Raw genomic sequence first — 20,992 nt, 5'->3', positions numbered from 1 at the left:
AGCAGGTCTGAGCTTCAGTTTGGGGGCTTTTAAAAAAGTCAACTGGGTGTGAGCACTGTCGTCCCAAGCAAAAGCTGCGAGCCGAGACCCAAGTCACGGCCAATCGCTAAGGACTTACTCTCCCTGTGGTTCCTGGACCCCCATGAAAGAGGGAGTTGGAGCTGAGTCTATAGCTTAATGGTAAGCACTTGCCTCGAATGTGTGAGGCCCTGAGTTCAATTCCAAGCACTGTAATCAGTAGGTAGGTAGGTGTAGGTAGGTAGGTAGGTAGGTAGGTAGGTAGGTAGGTAGGTAGGTGGGTGGGTGGATAGATAGATAGATAGATAGATAGATAGATAGATAGATAGATAGATAGTAGCTCAGGTGATCTCGGTTCAATCCCACCACCCACTTGAAAAGCCCGATCATGGTAGTGCAGTGTATAATCTCAGTGCTGGGAAACAGAGGCAGGTGGATGCCTGGGACTTGCTGGTCAACCAGCCTACCTTAATCAATAAACCCCAGGTCCCAGTGGGAGATCTGTTCTCACAAAACAAACTAGATGGCTCCTGAGAAACAACCTCCGAGGTTAACCTCTGCCTCATGCACACACACACACACACACACACACACACACACAGGTACACCGCACAAATGTCATAGCACAGGCACACACGTGCACACACATATCAATAAAAAGTTTAAAGAGAAACACTTTAAAAAGAAAAAAGAAAAGAGAAACGTGTATATGGCTGAGGCCGGAGAGTTCTTAGGAGCATTTGCTGCTCTTCCAGAAGACCCAGGTTCAATTCTCAGCTCCCATTCATCTATAGCTTCAGTCCCAGGGGATCTGATACTGTGTTCTGGCCTCTTCGGATACTGTATGCATGTGGTGCACAGACATATGTTCAGGAAAACAGTCATGTACATGTAATAAAAACAAATAAAATCTCAAAATAGAAAAATGCATATATGGAATCGCTTATACAGACATACACAGACAGACAGACAGACAGACAGACAGACAGACAGACACACACACACACACACACACACACACACCACACAGGTATAACCAAAGTTGTAGGTCAATTACGGCCCAAAGCATCCATATTCTGAAAGAGATAGTTCCTAATCCAGTGTATGTAACCAGACATGGTGGCACACAAGTGTAATCCCAGAACTTGAGAGGAGGAGGGACGATCAAGAGGAGGCCGTCTTTGGCTATGTAGAGAGTTTGAGCCCCCAAACCTCTGATGGGTAACAACAGCCACAACAAACATTCCATGACTCAGTTGCCTAGCATGCACGATGTCCTGAGCTCTGTCTCCAGCACCGCGTAAAATCAGGCATGGTGGTGAATACCTTGATTCCACCACTCAGGAGGTAGAGGCAGGAGGGTCAGAAATCCAAGGTCATATAAAGATGGAGGGCAGCCTGGGCTACATGAGATCCTGTCTCAGAAAAACACATGGAAAAGAAAATGTGCTGGGGTAGTTCAATGGATAATGCACTTGCTGTGCAAGCATGGAGACCTGACCCCCAGCACCCACAGAAAGCATGGGGACCTGACCCCAGCACCCACAGAAAGCTGGGTACAGTAGCCCACACCTGTTGCTCCATCACAGAGAGAAGAGGTAGAGTCAGAAGGATTACAGAAGGATTACTGGATCTTGGCACTCAACCTAGTTCCAGGTCTCAAGGGAATAAGGCAGAGAGTGAAGGAGCAGGTCAGCAGGTCTGGCCACTCTAAGTGGACATAAGTCCACACACATGTGCACAGACACAAAGACACAAATGAGAGAGAGAGAGAGAGAGAGAGAGAGAGAGAGAGAGAGAGAGAATGAATCCTTCCACATGTTTAAAGTGTTTAAAGACTAGATACAAAAAACTTCCAATGGGGTATGGGGGCTATGAACCATCTGAAGGAGCCAAGATGTCCCCCCAGCATGTCCAGTCACAGCTTGAATCCCACACACAGTTTTGTAGCATCTGTTCCATGGTTGAAGGCTGGGGCTATGGACCCAAACACTCCTTCCAACAGCTTTCAGGGGTATGGGAGCATCCGGAAGACAGGGTGCGTGGTCCCCTTCAGCTGAACACCATCTCCAATGCCTGCACCTGAGTTTTCCAGCCTCCATGGAGCTCAGGACCAACCCCAACTCCAGCCTTTGTGTCCCATGAAGCCAGAGGTAAGGAGGTCCTTTGGAAGCAGAATGATGGACCATTGGCCACATAGTCATGGAGACCTCAGGAAAAGAAATTGAGGTAACTAGAAGATGAATTTCAATGTTAAAAATCTTGCCTGAGTTGTAGCTCAGCTGGTCTAGCATGCAGAAGCCCCGGGTCCCATCCTCAGACCCACATAATCTGGGTTCTGGTGCATGCCAGCACTTGGGAGGTGAAGTAGGGATGGCCTTGTTAGCTACAAAGAGAGTTTGAGGCCAGCCTGGGATGCATGGGACCCTGCCTCAGTAAAGGAGGAGGAGAGGGGAAGAGGGAGGGGGCAGTGGTTCTCTGAAGCTTGGTGCTGTGACACACATCTGTAGTCCCAGAATTCAGGAAACCACGGCAGCAGGGTTTTGAGTTTGAAGCTAGCCCGGGCTACATAGTGAGACTTTCAAAAGCAAAACGAGTGCAACAAAATGCTCTACCACAGAGGCCCTCCCTGTTGAATGATAACAGGTTCTAAATCAGCCTAGAGTCCCATAGGAGTGGTAGTGACTCAGGGACACTAATGGCCTCTGAACCCTACCGTCAGCCATCCCAGGATATCCTCTGTCTTCTATCCTGGAGTTACATGAGCTAGCTCTGGATAGTGAAGAGACACACAGGGTCCCCTTGGGATAGACCCACAGGCAGGGGACATCTGCATACTTTGTAATTATCTCCCCTGATCTCTCCCTGGCCTGATCCATTGAACCAGCTTCAGGTGAGATGGGAGGTACCACAGGCTCAGGGTGAGATGGGGTATCACAGGCTCAGGGTGAGATGGGCTATCACAGGCTCAGGGTGAGATGGGCTATCACAGGCTCAGGGTGAGATGGGGACCCACAGGCTCAGGGTGAGATGGGGACCCACAGGCTCAGGGTGAGATGGGGTATCACAGGCTCAGGGTGAGATGGGCTATCACAGGCTCAGGGTGAGATGGGCTATCACAGGCTCAGGGTGAGATGGGCTATCACAGGCTCAGGGTGAGATGTGGTGTCACAGGTGAGATATCACAGCATGGGCTGAGGAGGTCTCCCATGAAGCCAATGTCTGCTGAGTGAAAACAGATGCCTAAGCCAACAGGGCCTCAGCTCATCCTCCCCTTACCCCTCTTCTCCCCCACACCACTGATACTGGCCCTCTGTCCTCACCAGGGCACAAAGTCTACTAGAGACTCTAAAGAAGGAGGTGACAGAGTAGGAGTAGAAGGGGATGCAGATGGGGGCATGGCACAGTGGTTAAAGAGATTACCACACAAGCATGAGGGAGGACCAATTCGAATTCCCAGAATCTGCAATGAGGTCGGGTGAGGCAGCCCCTGTAATTCCAGCCTGGGAAGGCAAACATGGGGATTCTTAGAGCAGGCTGGCTAATGAGACTAGAAGTATTATGGGCTGGCTCTGGATTTGATGGAAAGACCCTGTCTCAATGAACAAAGTGGAAGGAAGATGGAATGATCCTGATATCGACCTTGGGCCTCCACATACATACACACAGGAAAACACGCACATACACATGTATGTGCACATCCCGTACACATAGAAAAATTGAGAAAACTTAAAAGAGAAGTGGGGGTTGGGGCTTAGAGGTGGCCTCTCATTAGTAAAGCACTTGTCATACACACATAAGGACCTGAGGTTGATCCCAAGAACCCGCATGAAAAGCCAGGCACGGTCACGCACATCTGTGAGCCCAGCACCGCGTGCAGAGACACCCAGGGCTCTGGAGCCCACTGGCCAGCCTGAGTCAGCAAGCTCCAGGGTCAGTTAGAGGCAGCTTCAAATAATACAGTGGGGAGCAATGGATAAAGACCCTGATGTTGACCTCTGACTTCCACGTGCATATACACACATGCACACACTCACCACACATGTGCAAACAAGGTGAGTGCAGCTGAGGAATCAGTCAAGGTTATTCTTTGACCTCCAAATGCATGTACACACATGAACATGTGCAGCGCACACACACACATATGCATGCACATTAACATGCACACACATGCACACACACGTGCACACACACGTGCACACACACACACACACATGCACACTAAGTGGCAGCAGTCAAGTCCTGTGAAATGTCCCCTTCACCTGGGCTACCCTGGCAACATCAGTGGCCCCTTCGTCACTCAGTCTCAACTTCCCCAGTGACCTTAGTAGGACCTCACATAAATAATACATTTCTTAGGTGATGGTGGTGTATGACTTTAATCCCAGCACTTAGGAGGCAGAAGCAGGTGGCTCTCTGTGAGTTCAAAGCCAGCCTTGTCTACAGAGCAAGTGTCAGGATAGCCAAGGCTACACAGAGAAATCCTGTCACCCTGTCTTAATAATAACAATAATAATAATAGTAATAATAATAGTAATAATAATAAAATTTGTTATTGTTGTTCCTTTTTGTTTTGTTTTGTTTTTCTTCAAACAGGGTCTCATGTATCTCAGGCTGTCCTCAAACTTGCTTTGATGACCCTGAACTTTTGATCTTCCTACCCCCTGGGATTAGAGGTATATGCCACTGCGTTTGACACTGTGATACTAGGAATGAAAATCAAGACATTTGTGTGTGTGGTGAGAGCATTACTCACTGGGCTATTATTAACGCAACCTCGACCCCAGACAACTTGGTGAGTTCCAGGCCAGCGGGAAAGCACACCTCAAAGCAAACAAGAACAACAAAAGACTCAAGGTAGACTGCACCTAAGGAAAGGCAGCCAAGATTGTCCTCTGGCCTCCAGATGCATGCTCACACGTGAGCACATGCACCTGATGCTCACACATGATCATGTGCACCTAATGCTCGCACATGAGTGCACACACTGCACATGCATGCACCTAATACCCTGGCCACTCAGAATCTCCCCGGGGAATGAGCCTCTGTGTAGAGTGTATTCTGCTGCTCACTTGCAAGGGCTGGAACCCAAACAGAGAACTGGAGGCCTCAGTGAATGAATAAATGAATGGATGGGGTGACAGAGCCACGATCCACATGCATGAAGCCATGTAGTAAGTAGATGGGCTCCTTGTTTCTGAGAGGAGTGGTTTTACTTAGGCTCTTGGTTCAAGGGACAAAGTCTATCATGGCTGCAAAGGCGTGACGATTCTGTCTGTGGTAGCATGACTTATTATGTATTGGAATAGAGATAGTTCCCGCCACAAACATGGTCTGGGGGTGGGGGGTGGGGATTTAGCTCAGTGGTAGAGCGCTTGCCTAGCAAGCGCAAGGCCCTGGGTTCTGTCCCCAGCTCCGGAAAAGAAAAAAAAAAAAAAAAAAAACACGGTCTGGGTATATCCCTGAAGACCCCTTCCCCCATCCATGATCTACCCTGAAAAATGACCTCCCTGAGCAGCACCATCCCCAAGTCTTCAAACACTGAGCCTGTGGAGGACATCTCACATTTCAGTGATGACAGAAAGTCTGGAGAATGGGTGCTCCATGATCTCCCTGCCAAGTGAGAGCCAGGGATCCCTTTGCTTGGCCTCCCCATCCTGCCCAATTCTGCCCATTCTGCTGTGGTTTGGATTGACTTTTGGTTTTGTGTGGTTCTTGTGCTTGTATGGCTTTACCTATTGACCTATTGACCTATTGACCTATTGACCTATTGACCTATTGACCTATTGACCTATTGACCCATCTCTTTAGCTCAACATTGTTTTCGGTTTGTGTAGTGTTTTAGATATGCTTGGCCCAGGGAGTGGCACTATTAGGAGGTGTGGCCTTGTTGGAGGAGGTGTGACTTTGAGACCCTCCTCCTAGACCCAGGGGACACTCTCTTGTATCTGTAGCTCTAGAACTCTCAGCTCCTTCTGCACCATGCCTGCCTGGATGCTGCCATGTTCCTGCTTGACAAGAATGGACTGAACCTCTGAACCTGTAAGCCAGCCCCAATTAAATGTTGTCCTTATAAGAGTTGCCTTGGTCATGGTGTCTGTTCACAGCAGTAAAACCCAAACTAAGACAACAGTTTGCTTTCTTTTAAGTTAAGTAGTATCTTTTTTAAGATGTTTTTTAATATTTATGGGTGCTTTGCCTGGATATGTGTAAGTCTGCCACATGCAGGCAGCGCCTGAGGGAGTCAGAAGTGGGTATTGAATCTCCCGGAACTTGAGTTATGAACGGTTATGAAATGCCGTACGGGTGCTGGGAACTGAACCCAGGTCCTCTGCAAGAGAAGCAAGTGCTGTTATCGGCTGAGTCATCTCTTTATCCCCCAGACTAACGTGTTCTATTTTCTGTAGCTTATGTTGCTCTGCTGTCTTGCGAAAGGGTACAGACCATATGAACCTGGAGACAGGCTGCCTCCCAGGGCTAGCTAATTCCTTAAGACAGAAAACAACTCTCTGAGAAGGACATAGCTCATGGGCGAGCCATTGTCCTCTTTCACTCTCCGGCCCCACATCCTCCCAGCACCAGGTACCAGGCTCCTAGAGTCAGCCTCACACACAGCCAACAATAAACCAAGCCGACATCCCAACTATTTATCTCACCCTGTCTTGTGTTTCCTGCAAAAGTCCACTAACGGCTCTGGTCCAGGCTTTCTTTCCAACTCATTACAAAGAACCAGAGTTCCTTACATGGCTGCCCTACGACATACTCTTAGGAGCTGTAGATAGTAAATTCTTCTCCTAAAGGATTCAGCTCTCTGTGTTGTCACTGAATTGTCCCCTGGAAGTTATAATCCTGAAGCTATAACTGAAACAGAAAATGGGCAGGCAGAGGGCCTCATGGGTAAGAGAAGATTCTGAAGTGCCAGGACCTGAGTTAGGAAAGGTAGGACACTCCCACAAAAAGCAAGGGCCAGGGGCTCGAGACCCCATATGAACAACAATGCCAAGCAACCAGAGCTTCCAGGGACTAAGCCACTACCCAGAGACTATACATGGACTGACCCTGGGCTCCAACCGCATAGGTAGCAATGAATAGCCTAGTAGGGGCACCAGTGGAAGGGGAAGCCCTTGGTCCTGCCAAGACTGAACCCCCAGTGAACCTGATTGTTGGGGGGAGGGTGGTAATGGGGGGAGGATGGGGAGGGGAACACCCATAGAGAAGGGGAGGGGGAGGGGTTAAGGGGATGTTGGCCCGGAAACCAGGAAGGGGAATAACAATTGAAATGTAAATAAGAAATACTCAAGTTAATAAAGATATGAGATGAGGCAGTATAAAAGGAAATGAAGGGCTGGAGATATGGCTCAGTGGTTAAGAGCACTGTCTGCTCTTCCAGAGGTCCTGAGTTCAAATCCCAGCAACCACATGGTGGCTCACAACCATTTGTAATGAGATCCGATGCCCTCTTCTGGTGTGTCTGAAGACAGCTACAGTGTACTTACATATAATAAATAAATCTTTAAAAAAAAAAAGAAATTTATAAAAAAAAGGAAATGAAGAGTTACTCTAATCTCCGTAGTTTGAATTTGAGGGATTGGGATCAGAGTTGAAAGCCTATCCAAGCCCCTTACTGGGGGATTTTAGGCAGGGGATCTACCACTAAGCCACACTCCCAGCTCTTAAGATTCTTCTCTTGATGATAAAAAGCACTACCGAGAAGGAACTAGGAGGAAAGAGATAAGAATTTTAAACAAAAGAAACAGGCAATATCCAGGAAGTAGGGTCCTGTGAAAATAAGTAGAAGCCAGAGGGCCAAGCCTGGAGTTTCAAGAACCCCCACCCACCCATCTCTATCCCTTGTGGCTCCCACAGCATTTCAAGCATACATTCAGTTAAGTCCTTTCCTAACATCGGACCCTCCACTTATTCTTCTAGGTATATCTTGTAACCCTGCACTTAGGGATGCCCAAGCTTTCCCCTTCATTATTGCAACATGGGCATCTAACACAGTACCCGGAACCCCTAAGTCTGCCATATATTTTAAAAAGCGCCCATACTCGCTTATGTCCTGATTTAATGGCAGCCGTGGAAGACAAGCCATAAAAACTTCCTCAGATTCACTAGGAATCATTTTCCTAAAATGCTGAGCTCTGCAGATTGACCAGGGGTGACCTCAGCCCCTCCCAGGAGGGTTCCTTTTGGCTTTGAATGCTCTGCCATTCAAAATAAAAACAGGCTCAGACACAGAGCAGGGGTGAGGTGAAATGGCAGCCTCATTTGGACTCAAATCAACCAGTTCCATGCTTAAATGCACTAGCTAAACCCCTCTGCCCCAGGCCTGCCTTGCCCCTTATGGGGACCCTGGGGATTCATTTCCATCCGTCCTAGCTTTATTTCCAGCTGGAAACAAAGAAAGGGGGGTGGGAGGAACGGTTCCACACTTGTGTTAAATTTACCTCTGGCTGGTTGAGTCCCTTAACTTATCACAAATCCCTACAACGCTCCATTAGATAATATTCTGGTTGCTGTGACCAAATACCCAATAGGAAGCTCTTCCAGACAAGAGGGGTGGTTTTTGGTTCATGGTTTCAAGAAATAGAATCCACACGGAGAGGAAGACAGGGAGGCAAATGGCTCCAAAATGGCGGGGATGTGCAAGCTGGGAATCCCGGTTCCCTCACAGCTCAGAGGGAAAGGAAGCAGAGGGTAGACAGGAAGTAGGCTGTAAACTAGCTTCACGGCACCATCTCAAGCCAGACAGCCGCCATCATCGTAAGACCAGCTGTGCTTGTCGAACGCTGACATTCTGCACAGAGTGGTGTAGCGGGGACACTCATCTGAGTATCTCCCACTCCCTACAGCCATTTGTTTCTAGTTCTGCCCTAATTCCAAGTGGCCTTGGGGATCTCAGGGAGGAGCTGGGGTACATAGGCTGAGAGAGACTAGAGGGAGGGGCTCATCTGAGCAGCCATGGGAGTCATCATTCACACTGGGTACAGACCTTCCAGTGAGACCGCTTTAAGGTCACCCATGCTCCAACATCTGGCCTCTCTCTCATCCATGACTTATAAGTAAACCCAACAAACTCATTAGTTCCCCGGGATAAACTTTGGTGGAATGGAACTTTGGTTTGTTATTGGGATGTTTCGAGGTGGGGGATAGACATTGTTTAGTCTGCCTATCAGGGAGACAAATTTGACACCAAACCTCCAAGCCCACCCAACCCCATCCTGACCCTGTATGATTCACTTTCTCCATTAAGTTTTCTCCTCCTAAAGGTCCCACAATCTACAAAGCGGTGCCAGACTGGGAACCTTGTGTTAAAACACATGAGCCTGTGGGGGAATGCTTCCTATTCAAACCACAGCAAGAATTTCTGGTTTTCTTGGAGACTCGGTTGTGTCATGTGATGTTTTTCTGTAGACTGTCTTATGAAAGGATGCTTTGCTGAAGCAGACACGTGGTGTTTTTCTGGAAGTTGCCTGGTGAAAGGGCATGTGGTGTTTTGCTGGAGCAGATGCTGGAGAGGCACCTGATGTCTGGAAAGAGTGTAAGTATAACCCAATGGACAGTGGGCGATGCCCTTGCATTGGTTCACCTTGCAACTCTTTGCTGGTCATCACTGGGCTTTGCTGATGCTGGTCTTCACTGATGATGCTATGTGGTATCCGTTTGCCTTGCTTTCTTTGTTGATCTTTTCTCCGTAGATTAAAAACTCACCAAGGAACTTCTGGTGGTGTTCCAGCTGCTTCCTCAGACGGAGACTGGCGGAGCCTCTCAGTTTCTTCTGGATTGAGCTACTGCTGCTGATTCATGTTTGGTGTTTTGCTATTGAACTGGACTGCTGACAATGAAGACTGGAATTGCCCCAAAGAACTATTTCTTTTCTTTCTTTTTTTTTTTTTTCTTTTTTTTTTTTTTTTTTTTCGGAGCTGGGGACCGAACCCAGGGCCTTGCGGTTGCTAGGCAAGCGCTCTACCACTGAGCTAAATCCCCAACCCCTTTCTTTTTTTTTTTAAGATTTATTTATTTATTATACATAAGTACACTGTAGCTGTCTTCAGACACACCAGAAGAGGGCACCAAGATCTCATTACAGATGGCTGTGAGCCACCACGTGGTTGCTGGGATTTGAACTCAGGACCTCTAGAAGAGCAGTCAGTGTTTTTAACCACTGAGCCACCTCTCCAGCCCCAAAGAACTATTTCTAAATGGGTCTACAACTCCCCACTTCCTATTAACCTTTCTTTTCCCCTACCTCTGGTGGGTGGTGGGTTGTAGGGCGGTGGACTGTGAGAGGAAGCCTGGTAAGGTTGAACTAAGGCTTAAAGCCACGGAGACCCTGAAGGGACAGTAGGAGCTTTGCCTGCTCATGACTCCAGGCCCCTGTCACATAACCATAGCCCCTCATACAGAAAAATGCAGCCATTAGTAATGTACGGGGCAGTGCCCACAAGTCCCTCCTCATGTAGATGATGCATCTCAGGCCAAGCCAAGCCAATAGGAAGCACCTACTGTCAGACCCACCCCACCCCAAAACTGTATATGAGATCCTACCCAGAAGTAATAAAAGTGTGTGAGAATCGAGCAGTGGCGGAGGTGGTGGCCGTGGCGACAGCAGAGGCACCTCCCCCTCCCTGCTGGTGCCCTTTCTCCTTCACTTGACCCCTCCCACCGGGCTAGCCACCAGTACACAGTCTGACAGTGGGCTAGAAAGGAGGTTGAAGTGTTAAAGAACCCACAATTAATATGGGTTTTGTAAAATCTAAGCCTACACATCCCAAACCAGATCTGATCTCTGGGTTGCTAGGGACCGTGCTGCCTGTATGCTGGGGAAAGACTCAGTCCAGGCCTTGGCTTTGATAACTTTCGGTGAGATTTCCCTGGACCCTCAAAATTCTAGGCGGGGGGTGGGGGGAAGCTGGGTTCCAGCTCTGTGTTGGACACTAACTCTCTTTCTGTCTCAGAGCCTCAGTTTCCCTACATCCCTACCATGACAATGTGTGACACTCGGCTGAAAGTCCTTTCTCAACTGCATCATGTTACAGGCGAGGCCATGACATGGCTCCCTGGAGGGACAGCTGTGGGCAGGACATGGGGTTTATTTTATTTTATTTATATGTACATGCAGCTGTGTGTACGGGTGGGTGCATGTGTTATGTGGAGACTCGAGGAGGCCAGAAGGTGTCCGGTGTCCTGTAGCTAGAGTTATAGGCAGTTGAGGACCAGCTAGTGTGGGCGCTGGGAATGAAACTCCAGTCCTCTGCAAGAGCAGCGGTCACCCTAACTGGAGCCATCTCTTCAGCCCTGTGGGATGACTCTTAAATCAGACCTTGCCAAGAGAGAATAGAACCATATTCCTGTTCAATGCCGCCTCCTGCACTCGGCTTTGTCAGAAATGAAGGTCCAGGTCCCGTGTGAGTCGGAAACTTTCTTAAAATGTCTTTTAAGGGCTGGGGACATGGATCAGTCTGTAGGGCTCGGGCTATGCATGCATGAGAACCTGTACGGTGTGGCTCAATTCTGAAGATCAGCAGTGTGTGCCTGGAATCCCATCACCAGAGAGGCAGAGGCAGGGATCACTGGAGCTCGCCAGGCAGCAACATCAGCTCAGAAAAGAAGGTGGAGAGAACTTTTGACCAACACCTAACATCAGCCTCCAGCTTCCACACACAAACACAGCATGTCATCTAGATTCTGGATGCGGGAGGAAGCACATACCCATTGCCTCTCAGAGCCTGGCCAGTTTAGCTCAACATGAAGTTCCGGGCTGGAGAGATGGCTCAGCAGTTAAGAGCACCGACTGCTCTTCCAGAGGTCCTGAGTTCAATTCCCAGCAACCACATGGTGGCTCACAACCACCTGTAAAGAGATCCGATGCCCTCTTCAGGTGTGTCTGAAGACAGCTACAGTGTACTCATATATAATAAATAAATAAATCTTTAAAAAAAAAACATGAAGTTCCATGCCCCATTCATATCCTGAAAACGATGGCATTTCATTCTTCTCTGTGGGAAAAAAACTCCCTATGTACACATGTGCTTCTTTATCTGTCTGTCTACAGGTGGACATCTAGGCTGATTCCGGAGCAAAGCCGATATTGTTTCAATTTAGTAGCAACTTGTCACCCCCTCCAAGGGTCAGGGAACAGCTCAGAGAAGGGGACAGAAGGGAGCCATGAATGTCCTAGGATGCTGTCTCGTGGGTGTGGCACGGCATCTGGACTCTTGAACTCTCAGGGCAGTCAGGCGTGTTTACCTGAAGAGACCTACTCTAGACCAGGCCCATCGAGACCCCGCCCAAGAGGAGGGAGGTGCTTAGGAGGCTCCGCCTTCCCCAAAGATCTGCAGCTGAGTAGGGAGAGGCGTTTTCTTCAGTGTTGTAGCCTCAGGTGAGCTACACACTCTGCTATGCTCTCTCAAGCACGCTGATGAAACTCATTGGATCCCAGACAAGCAGACAAGGAAATACATAAAGGTATGAGCAGGAAGAAGGCTGGGGCTCGGGAGCTTCTAGTCAAGCCGAGAAAGCACAAGATGAGCCCTCAGACCCAGGGGAAGACCCTGCCTCAAAGAAGCAGCGGGGAGGAGCTCAAGAGATGGCTCAGCGGTTACGAACACAGGCTGCTCTTGCAGAGGACTCAAGTTCAGGTCCCAGTACCCACATGTCAGCTCCAGGTCCTGGGGTCTGACACCCTTTTCTGGCCTCTGTGGGCACCAAACATGCCCATGATACACAGACATACATTCAATCAAAACACCCATGCACATAAAGTTAAATCTACAGAGAGAACGGAATGGAGAAGGGAAGGAGGGAGAGAGGGAAGGAGCAAGGGATGGAGGAAGGAAAGGAAGGAAGGAAGGAAGGAAGGAAGGAAGGAAAGAAGGGGGAAAAAGAAAGAAGTTGCAAGAAACAAATGGAGAGTGATAGAGGGTGCTCTGGAGGTTTGAATATGCTTAGCCCGAGACAGGCACTATTAGGAGGAGATGTGGCCTTGTTGGAGTGGGTGTGGCCTTGTTGGAGTGGGTGTGGCCTTGTTGGAGTGGGTGTGGCCTATTGGAGAAAGTGTGTCACTGTGGGGGTGGGCTTTGAGACCTTCCTCCTAGCTGCCTGGAAGACACAGAGCTCTCAGACCATGCCTACCCAGACGCTACCATGCTCCCCCACCTTGATGACAATGGACTGAAACTCTATACCTGTAGGCCAGCCCCAATTCAGTGTTGTCCTTGTAAGAGTTGTCTTGTCATGGTCTCTCTCCACAGGGATGGAACTAACTAGCTAAAACAAATTGTGTAGTACCCTCTTCTGACCTCCACGCTTACTCACAGGCACAAGCACCCCCCATATATATGCATGCACACACACACACACACACACAGATGTGTATATACAAATAACTAAATAAACATTTGTGCATTTAAGTGTATGGAAATTTTAGTTCATTTAAAAAGGGTGTTTATAGTGATGTTATGCAAAAGCTGGAAATAACTCAAATATCTTATATTAGCCATTTAGTTAATATACAGTATGTGTTTCCATATTCCATAACCACAAAAATTTATAGAAGGACAAGAGCTGTCCTTCAAAGTCACTGAATGGTTGGTACATAAGCACACACAAACACAGACACAGACACAAACACACACACACACACACACACAAAGTCTCAAGTTTTATTGTTGTTACCTCTTTTTTGGGTTCGTTTTGATTATTTTGCCAAAGGGAGGCTACTTTGGAAAATGTCATTCTAAGTGTTTCTATGCTTTAACATTAAGTACAAATAGGGTTGGGGATTTGGCAGAGTGGTAGAGCGCTTGCCTAGTAAGCGCAAGGCCCTGGGTTCGGTCCCCAGCTCCGAAAAAAAAAGAAAAGAAAAAAAATTAAATACAAATAAATGCTTTTTGACTTATAAGTGCACAGATATACTTAGCATAAATATAAAACATCAAAAATGTATTTGAGGGTCTGGAGAGATCATGAGGTAAGGTCTTGACCCAAGTATCACTAAGCTGGGTATGCTGGTGTACACTGGGGAGCTGGAGGCAGGGGGATTCCTGTGGCTTCCTGTCCAACCAGCCAGCCTACCTTAATCAGAGAGCACCAGGTGTCAAAAGAACGAGGTGGACAGCTCCAGTGTCGACCTGATTTCCACATATGCACACATACATGGAGGCAACCTGGTGACTGTCTATTTGTACCAGATTAAATTTCATCTGCTTTTGCTTGGCCACAAACAGCTAGTAGCACCTGTTCCAGTTCTGAATGTGTCGGAGCCAAAAGGAGAAATGTGCTATAAATCAAATTCCCGCTCTGAGACCATAGCTTCTGAGGCTCCCCCACTTCCAGTCCCACCAGTGTAAATAGGAACCCAAGTCAGGACCCACAAACATGGCGGACCACTTTGCCCAGAGCACTGGGCTCAGGGATCAATCGTTAGGATAGTAAAGAACTCCAGTTCTCAAAGCACGTAGAAAGGGAACCAGCGCGCACAGGGCACATGGGGGTGAGGACAGAAACACCCATAACCCTTACAGCCTAGATGGCTAATGCTCCAGCTCCTACTTACCCTCCTCACAGTTGCTTCCAGTAAATCCAGGGCAACACCTCCACTCCAGCGCAGTCACGGTGCGGTAAGAAACCCGGTAGGTCGGTCTAATGAGAGTCCTGTAACTAACACAAGGACGAGGTCAGTGGGGCATGCGCTCCTGTCCATCCACCCCAGACTGGCTGCTGAAGTTCCCGGGCTTACTACAGTAGACCTGTCACCTCAGCTTTGTACTCACTGGCTCTGTGGTTAGAGACAAATCACCAGCCCTGGAGATCCTGGCAGGGATCAGAGACCCTTCCAGACTGCTCTTCCTTCTCTTAACCCCTCACTAGAGAATGCCAAGCAGGTGATATACCACTGGGACATGCCCTCCCTGCAGCACTTCACTGGGGGATTCCAGACAGGGGCTCCACAACTGAGCCACGCCCCCAGTCCCTCACTGGGGGATTCTAGGCAGGCATTCTTCCACTAAACACCCTCAGGCCTCTTTTTAAGACAGGGTTTTAAGTTACCTAGGCTGGTTTCAAATGTACTCTGTACTACCCTGGGTAAACCTTGACCATGCAATCTTCTGGCTTCTGCCTCTGAGTATCTGGATTGCTCACCCAGGAACCTACCACCAGATCCTGCTCAACTGTGTCTTTCTCTAGCTCTCCAAACACACCCAGCTGCTGTGGGGAAATGTCTCACAGTCTTGAGTAAGCAAGACTGGGGTCGTACTGCGATCGGACGGTACTCACACTCAGCAAATGTGTTCTTGATTAATATCAGACAGCCACATTAGAATCCTTCCTCAGTTAAAATGCACCTGCCTAGGCGCATTAAGAAGTTTCAAAGTATGGCTGAGGGGACAGCATAGTCGGTACAATGCTTGCCTTGTGTGAACAAGATGTGAGTTCGAAATGCAGAGCACACATTAAAATGCCAGGTGTGGGATGTGCATAGTCCCAGCACTCGGGAGGTGGAGACGGGAGACTTCCTAAGGCTTGCTGGCCAATCAACCAAATCAGTGAGTTCCAGGTTGAGTCTCAAAAAAGGGAGGCTGGCGGGCTGCTAAACTGGAATGATGGGTAAAAGACATTCTTTGTAAGCATGGGGACCTGAGTCTGATTGCCCAGACTCACACAGTGGAAGGAGAAGGCCAGTTCCCAAAGCCTCTGAGATCTACCCGTGCACTGTGCATGTGCACATGCATGTGTGTGTGTCACACACACACACACACACACACACACACACACACACACACACACACATGAGACAGAGAGAAAGAGACAAAGAAAGGTTAAAAAGGAAATCAAGCCCGGTATTATGGTTCACAGCTATGATCCCAGCACTTGGGGAGGCTGAGGTTTGAGCAGCTTATGTTTGAGACTAGCCTAGGTTATTCAGAGTGGGACCCTGCCTCAAAACAAAACAACCCCCCCAAAACAAACAAAAAAAGAAACAATCAAACCCAGCCCCGTATGGTCCAAGAGGGCAAGTCCAGGCTTGTGTGTGTTACTCCAGCTTTGTCCCTTGACATGTAGGCACCAATCCCCCCTCCACAGAGGACTGCTTGGCTTCACAGACGCTCACGTCCGCTGACATGGGGTGATTTAATGGGCATGTGGAGAAATGACGAGTTAATTGGTAGCAGCATCTGGAGCTACCCCGTTGACAGGAAAACTCACAAATCACAGACAGCCATTTCTAAAATTGGACTTTGAGACGAGGGCTCTGCTTCTGGGAATTCTTGAACGTCCCCTCCAAGTGGTGCCTCTTGAGCATTCCACAAGCCAGAGGGTCTCCGGGTTTAGCAAATGTCCCTGCTCTACTTGGGGGAGGGGGGACAGCTCCCTCTACACACTGCCCCTCCCTCTTCCAGCCTCTGGCTCCTGAGAGGCACTGCAGTCCACATCTTAAGTGATGATGTCGGTCAGAAGTCTAAGACAGGGATGGAGAGGTGGCTTAGCTGGTAACACACTTGCTGGTCAAGCATGAGGTCCCAAATTCTGATCCCCAACATTCATGAAAAATGTAATCCCAGCCCAGGGGTGGTAGAGATAGGAGAACCCCCTGAGATTCACTGGCAGCCAGTCCAGTCTACTTGCTAAGTTCCAGGCCAGTAAGAGAACCAGTCTCAAAACAAGTAGCCAGAGGGCAAGAAGAGATGGCTCAGTGGTTAAGAACTTGCTGTTCTTGCAGAGGACCCAGGTCCGGTTCCCAGCGCCCTACTCACAACCATCTATAACGACAGTTCCAGGGCATGGACTCCCTCTACTGAACTCTGAGGTGACACATGTGTGGTACACAGATACACATGCAAGCAAAACGCACACAAAAAATAAAATAAATCTTTTGAAAACTGTTCTCAGGGACCAGAGAGATGCCTCATTGAAAGTATTCACTGTTCTTCCAGAAAACCTGAGCTTAATTCCAAGCACCCACCTTGGGCAGCTCACAACTGGCTGCAACTCCCTCTCTGAGGATCCAATGCCTCTGGCCGACAGAGACACCTGAGCTTGTATGCACGTACTTACACTCAGACAGCCATCATCCACTCGATTAAAAACAATTAAAAATCTTTAAAGATTTTAAAAAGTGAACAGCGTTTAAATGCATTTGCACATGTACACAAAAGTAATTATTACCCCAAAACAGAACATTGAAAAATGTTTTATTATAACTGTGTGGAGAGCACTGAGCATGTGCACACGTGTAGCGATCACCAAGGGACAACTTTGAGGGGACTGCGCTTGCCTTCCACTGTGTGTGTCCCAGGAATCAAACTTGGATCCTCAGGCTTGGCAGCAAGCCCCTTTCCCTGCCGAGCCATCTTGTTGGCCCTAATACAGTGAATTGAGGGGTTTATAAACGCCCATATAGAGCAAGTCAAGAGATAGAGGCCATGATCGTTCCAGGTTTGCACATGAAGAAACTGAGGCAGGTGGCTGTTTAGCAACCTTGACAGCACCAATGCTGGATGTCCGTGGCACTGTGGACTAAGCCAGAGAAATCGGCCCAGGACCCAGTTATTCTGCTCTGGCCATCTGGTGCCAGAGAGCACTTTTCCTTCCAGAAACTGCTTGAGGCTGCTGCTTCAGGCCCCTGGACTGCAGTGGGAGAGCTTGATCCTCCAGTCTCCCTCAGGTCCACTCTGTATCTATCACTCTGCTGGCCGGTGGGATTCAGTCTCTGTAATGCTCCTAGCCGACGCCGATGACAAGCGCAGGCTCCACCAGTGGGTGGCGCTGTTTCACCAGCCTGGCTGACCAAGGCTACGTTTGAAGGGCAATTTAGTCTCCTGGATATCTAGAGGGCTTCAGTATGAATTTCTGAGCTACCTCCTTCCCTAAGACGGAACCTAGGGGGTGCTTCATCCTCCTCTGTCAAACCTGGTCGTGCACACAAAAGTTCCCCTCCCTATATATGCTTCTCTCTTCTTCTCAAAGACCTTTCACAGTGAAACCCAAATGTTCCCTCTTCTGTGAAGCACCTCGGTCCCCTGGGCACCGCTGACAAGCTCCCTCCACTTCCCCTCATGTCTCCTGCACAGGAGAGCTTGGTTACACTTTATTCAGACCCTCAGCAAAAAATCCCAACAGCCTGCTTTGTGCGGACAAGGGGATTGTTAGCACGAACAAGGAGCCAGGCATGGAAGTGTACATCTTTAACCCTGCCTCTCAGGAGGCAGGAGTCTTTACAGTCTGTGAGAGGGTTCATCTGCCTTACACTTCCATATCTTAGTCCATCACTGAAGGAAGTCAGGACAGGAGCTCAAACAGAGCAGGAAGCTAGAGCAGGAGCTGATGCCGAGGCCATGGAGGGGTGCTGCTTACTGGTTTGCTCTCTGAGGTTTTCTCAGCCTGCTTGCTTGCTTGCTTTCTTTCTTTCTTTTTTTTTCTTTCCTTTTTTTTCGGAGCTGGGGACCGAACCCAGGGCCTTGCGCTTGCTAGGCCAGCGCTCTACCCCTGAGCTAAATCCCCAACCCCTCAGCCTGCTTTCTAATAGAACCCAGGACCACCAGCCCAGAGATGGTGCCAGCCACCATGGGCTTGGCCCTCTCCCATTAATCACTAGTTGAGAAAACGCCTTAACAGCTGGGTCTTATGGAGGCATTTTCTTATCTGAGGTTCCCTCCTCTTAGATGACTTTAGCGTGTGTCGAGCTAACATAAAACGATTCAACACGCGGGACGAAGGGCAGAAATTGCTAGACAAGGCAGACACATAAGAGAGAAGCCAATACCAGGTGGTATGATGAAGCCGCAGTTTTGTTCGTTATTCATGTGTGTGTGTTTAGGTGTGAGCGCACACCACAGTGTGAGCAGGTCACAAGACAACTTGTGAGAGTCGGTTCTTTCCTTCCTCCGTGTGGGTCTCAGAGATCAAACAAACACAAGTCATCGAGCTTGGTGGTGAGTACTTCTCCCTGGGAGGGGACCTGTCAAGTGATGTGCTTTCGAGAGAGATCTCCCCCTGAGGCCAGACAGGAAGGAAAGAAAGGGATGGAAGGGAGTCAGGGGCTGTTAACCGGGAAGTAGGGACCCAGTGGGGGGACAGATGGCCTCACTTAATGAAAAAGAGTGACACCCAGAGGAGAATGAAGTCAGGCTCAAAGCACATAGTCTGACAAACTCAAGCCCCAATGGGACCAGCGAGTGTGCTTGTGTCTGCAAAGCGATGTATCAAAGCTCTTTGCTGGGGTCTTGGGAGGTGCTCAGTGAGTAAGAGTGCTTGCTGTGCAAGCATGAAGACCTGAGTTCGAATCCCCAGCATCCAAGTATGAAGCCTGGGCCTGAGCCTGTTAACCTCAGCACTGTGGTGTGTTGAGGAGGGGACTGCTGGGGTCTGATGGCTGCCAGTTTCAGTTAGAGGTCCTGTCTTAAAGGAATAAAGAAAGATGTAACAGAACAGGACACTCAGTGTCCTCTTCGGACCTCTACACTGGACCTGGACCCTGAGCACTCATAGAGGCCTTGTCTGCAGCAGAGACCCTCTGTGGTAGTTATTATTGATTGTCAACTCAAGTCAGCAGGGAGGCCTGTCCATCATAGAGTTCCTATGTTAGGTGAACAGAGCTGGAAAGATCCGCCCTGAATGTGAAAGGCACCATCCCATTGGCTGGGGTCCAAGCTAGACTACAAAGGAAAAGTCAAACTGAGCCCCGGCATCTGTCTCTCTGCTTCCTGACTGTGGCTGCCGGGTGACTGGCCACCTCACACTCCTGCTGTCATGTCCCCATCATAATGGACTTGTACTCTCCAGCTGTATGACCAAAATCAACCTTCCTCTCTGAGGTTGGCTTTGTGGGTTATTTTATCACAGCCATGAGGAATCTAACTGATTAGCACAATCAGTTAGACAGCACGTCTGGTTTTATGTCAACTTGACACAGGCTACAGTCATTTTGAATGAGGGGACCTCGGTTGAGAAAATGCACCCATTAGATTGGCCTGTAGATAAACCTGTGGTGCATTTTCTTGATTGACGGTTGACGTGGGAGGTCCAAGCTCACTCTGGGCGGAGCCACCTCTGCCCTGGCTGGGTGCTATAAGAAAGGAGGCTGAGCAAGCCATGGAAGCTCCTAATCAGTGCTTCCCCATGGTCTCCACACCAGTTCCTCTCTCCAGGTTCCTGCCCTGACTCCCTGCCTTGACTTACATGTATGATGGACCACAAGTGTGTTTCCTTACAGAAGAGAAACCCCTTCAAGGACACACAGGTCCAACGAAGAAATAGTTGAAATCACAATTGTGTGGCACTCGGGGAACTCAGAGGGGGTCTTGCTGCAGGCCCACAGCCACTTAGTGACCGTCCTGAAGGACTGCAGAAATGCCCCAGGGGTCCCCAGAAGCAGGTTGCTTCAAAAGAGATTAGGACTGGCAAGATGGCTCAGCCAGGAGAGGTGCCTGCTGCCAAGACTGGCCACCTGGGTTCAATCTCCAGGACCTACCTCTGAGGAGGAAGGAGAGACCTGACTCCTGAAAGTTGTCTTCGGAGCACCACATGTGTGCCATGGTACACATGCACGTGCATATGTGTGTGTGTGTGTGTGTGTGTGTGTGTGTGTGCGTGCACATGCGTGCACGCTAAATAAATACATGAATGAACAAATAAATAAATAAATAAATTTTTAAACGAGAGAGAGATTTGAAAAAGGTATTCCTATCAGGGGAGAGATATTCAATTACTGGAGATAGAAGAACCCTCTGGCCTTCAGAGGACATCTCCTACAGGTGATGGAAACCTGAGGCTTCTTAACAGGAGCCTAAGTACTACGTAGTCCGGGAGCCACTGGCTCACCTCTATGTCCTCTCCCAAGGAGTCTTGCATCCTCTCTCACCGGTCATCTTTCCAGGGCCCCTTGCTTGCCTGGTTCTCATCAGAGACCACGGTGGACAGGAGCAGGCTGGGAGGTAGCAAAGCCGCAACAGGAAACATGGAGGCACTG

The 20,992-nt window shown here is 48.9% G+C and overlaps 1 protein-coding gene across 4 annotated transcripts in view; it reads right to left on the bottom strand.

Annotated features, from left to right (window-relative positions):
* Positions 1 to 20,992, bottom strand: part of Col26a1 (collagen type XXVI alpha 1 chain) — a 145,844-nt gene that overhangs the window by 82,039 nt on the left and 42,813 nt on the right. For 2 of the 4 annotated variants that reach the window (XM_063271656.1, XM_039089747.2), the window contains exon 3: positions 14,579 to 14,682. In XM_063271656.1, the coding sequence (XP_063127726.1) occupies positions 14,579 to 14,682 (104 nt within the window). The remainder of the gene's footprint in view (positions 1 to 14,578; positions 14,683 to 20,992) is intronic. The other 2 variants (XM_039089746.2, NM_001271268.2) reach the window with 1 other exon arrangement.

This window comes from Rattus norvegicus, chromosome 12, assembly GCF_036323735.1.
Source record: "Rattus norvegicus strain BN/NHsdMcwi chromosome 12, GRCr8, whole genome shotgun sequence".
Classification (NCBI taxonomy): domain Eukaryota; kingdom Metazoa; phylum Chordata; class Mammalia; order Rodentia; family Muridae; genus Rattus; species Rattus norvegicus.
Note: the sequence above shows the minus strand (reverse complement) of the source record. Positions and strands in the feature narration are given on the sequence as shown.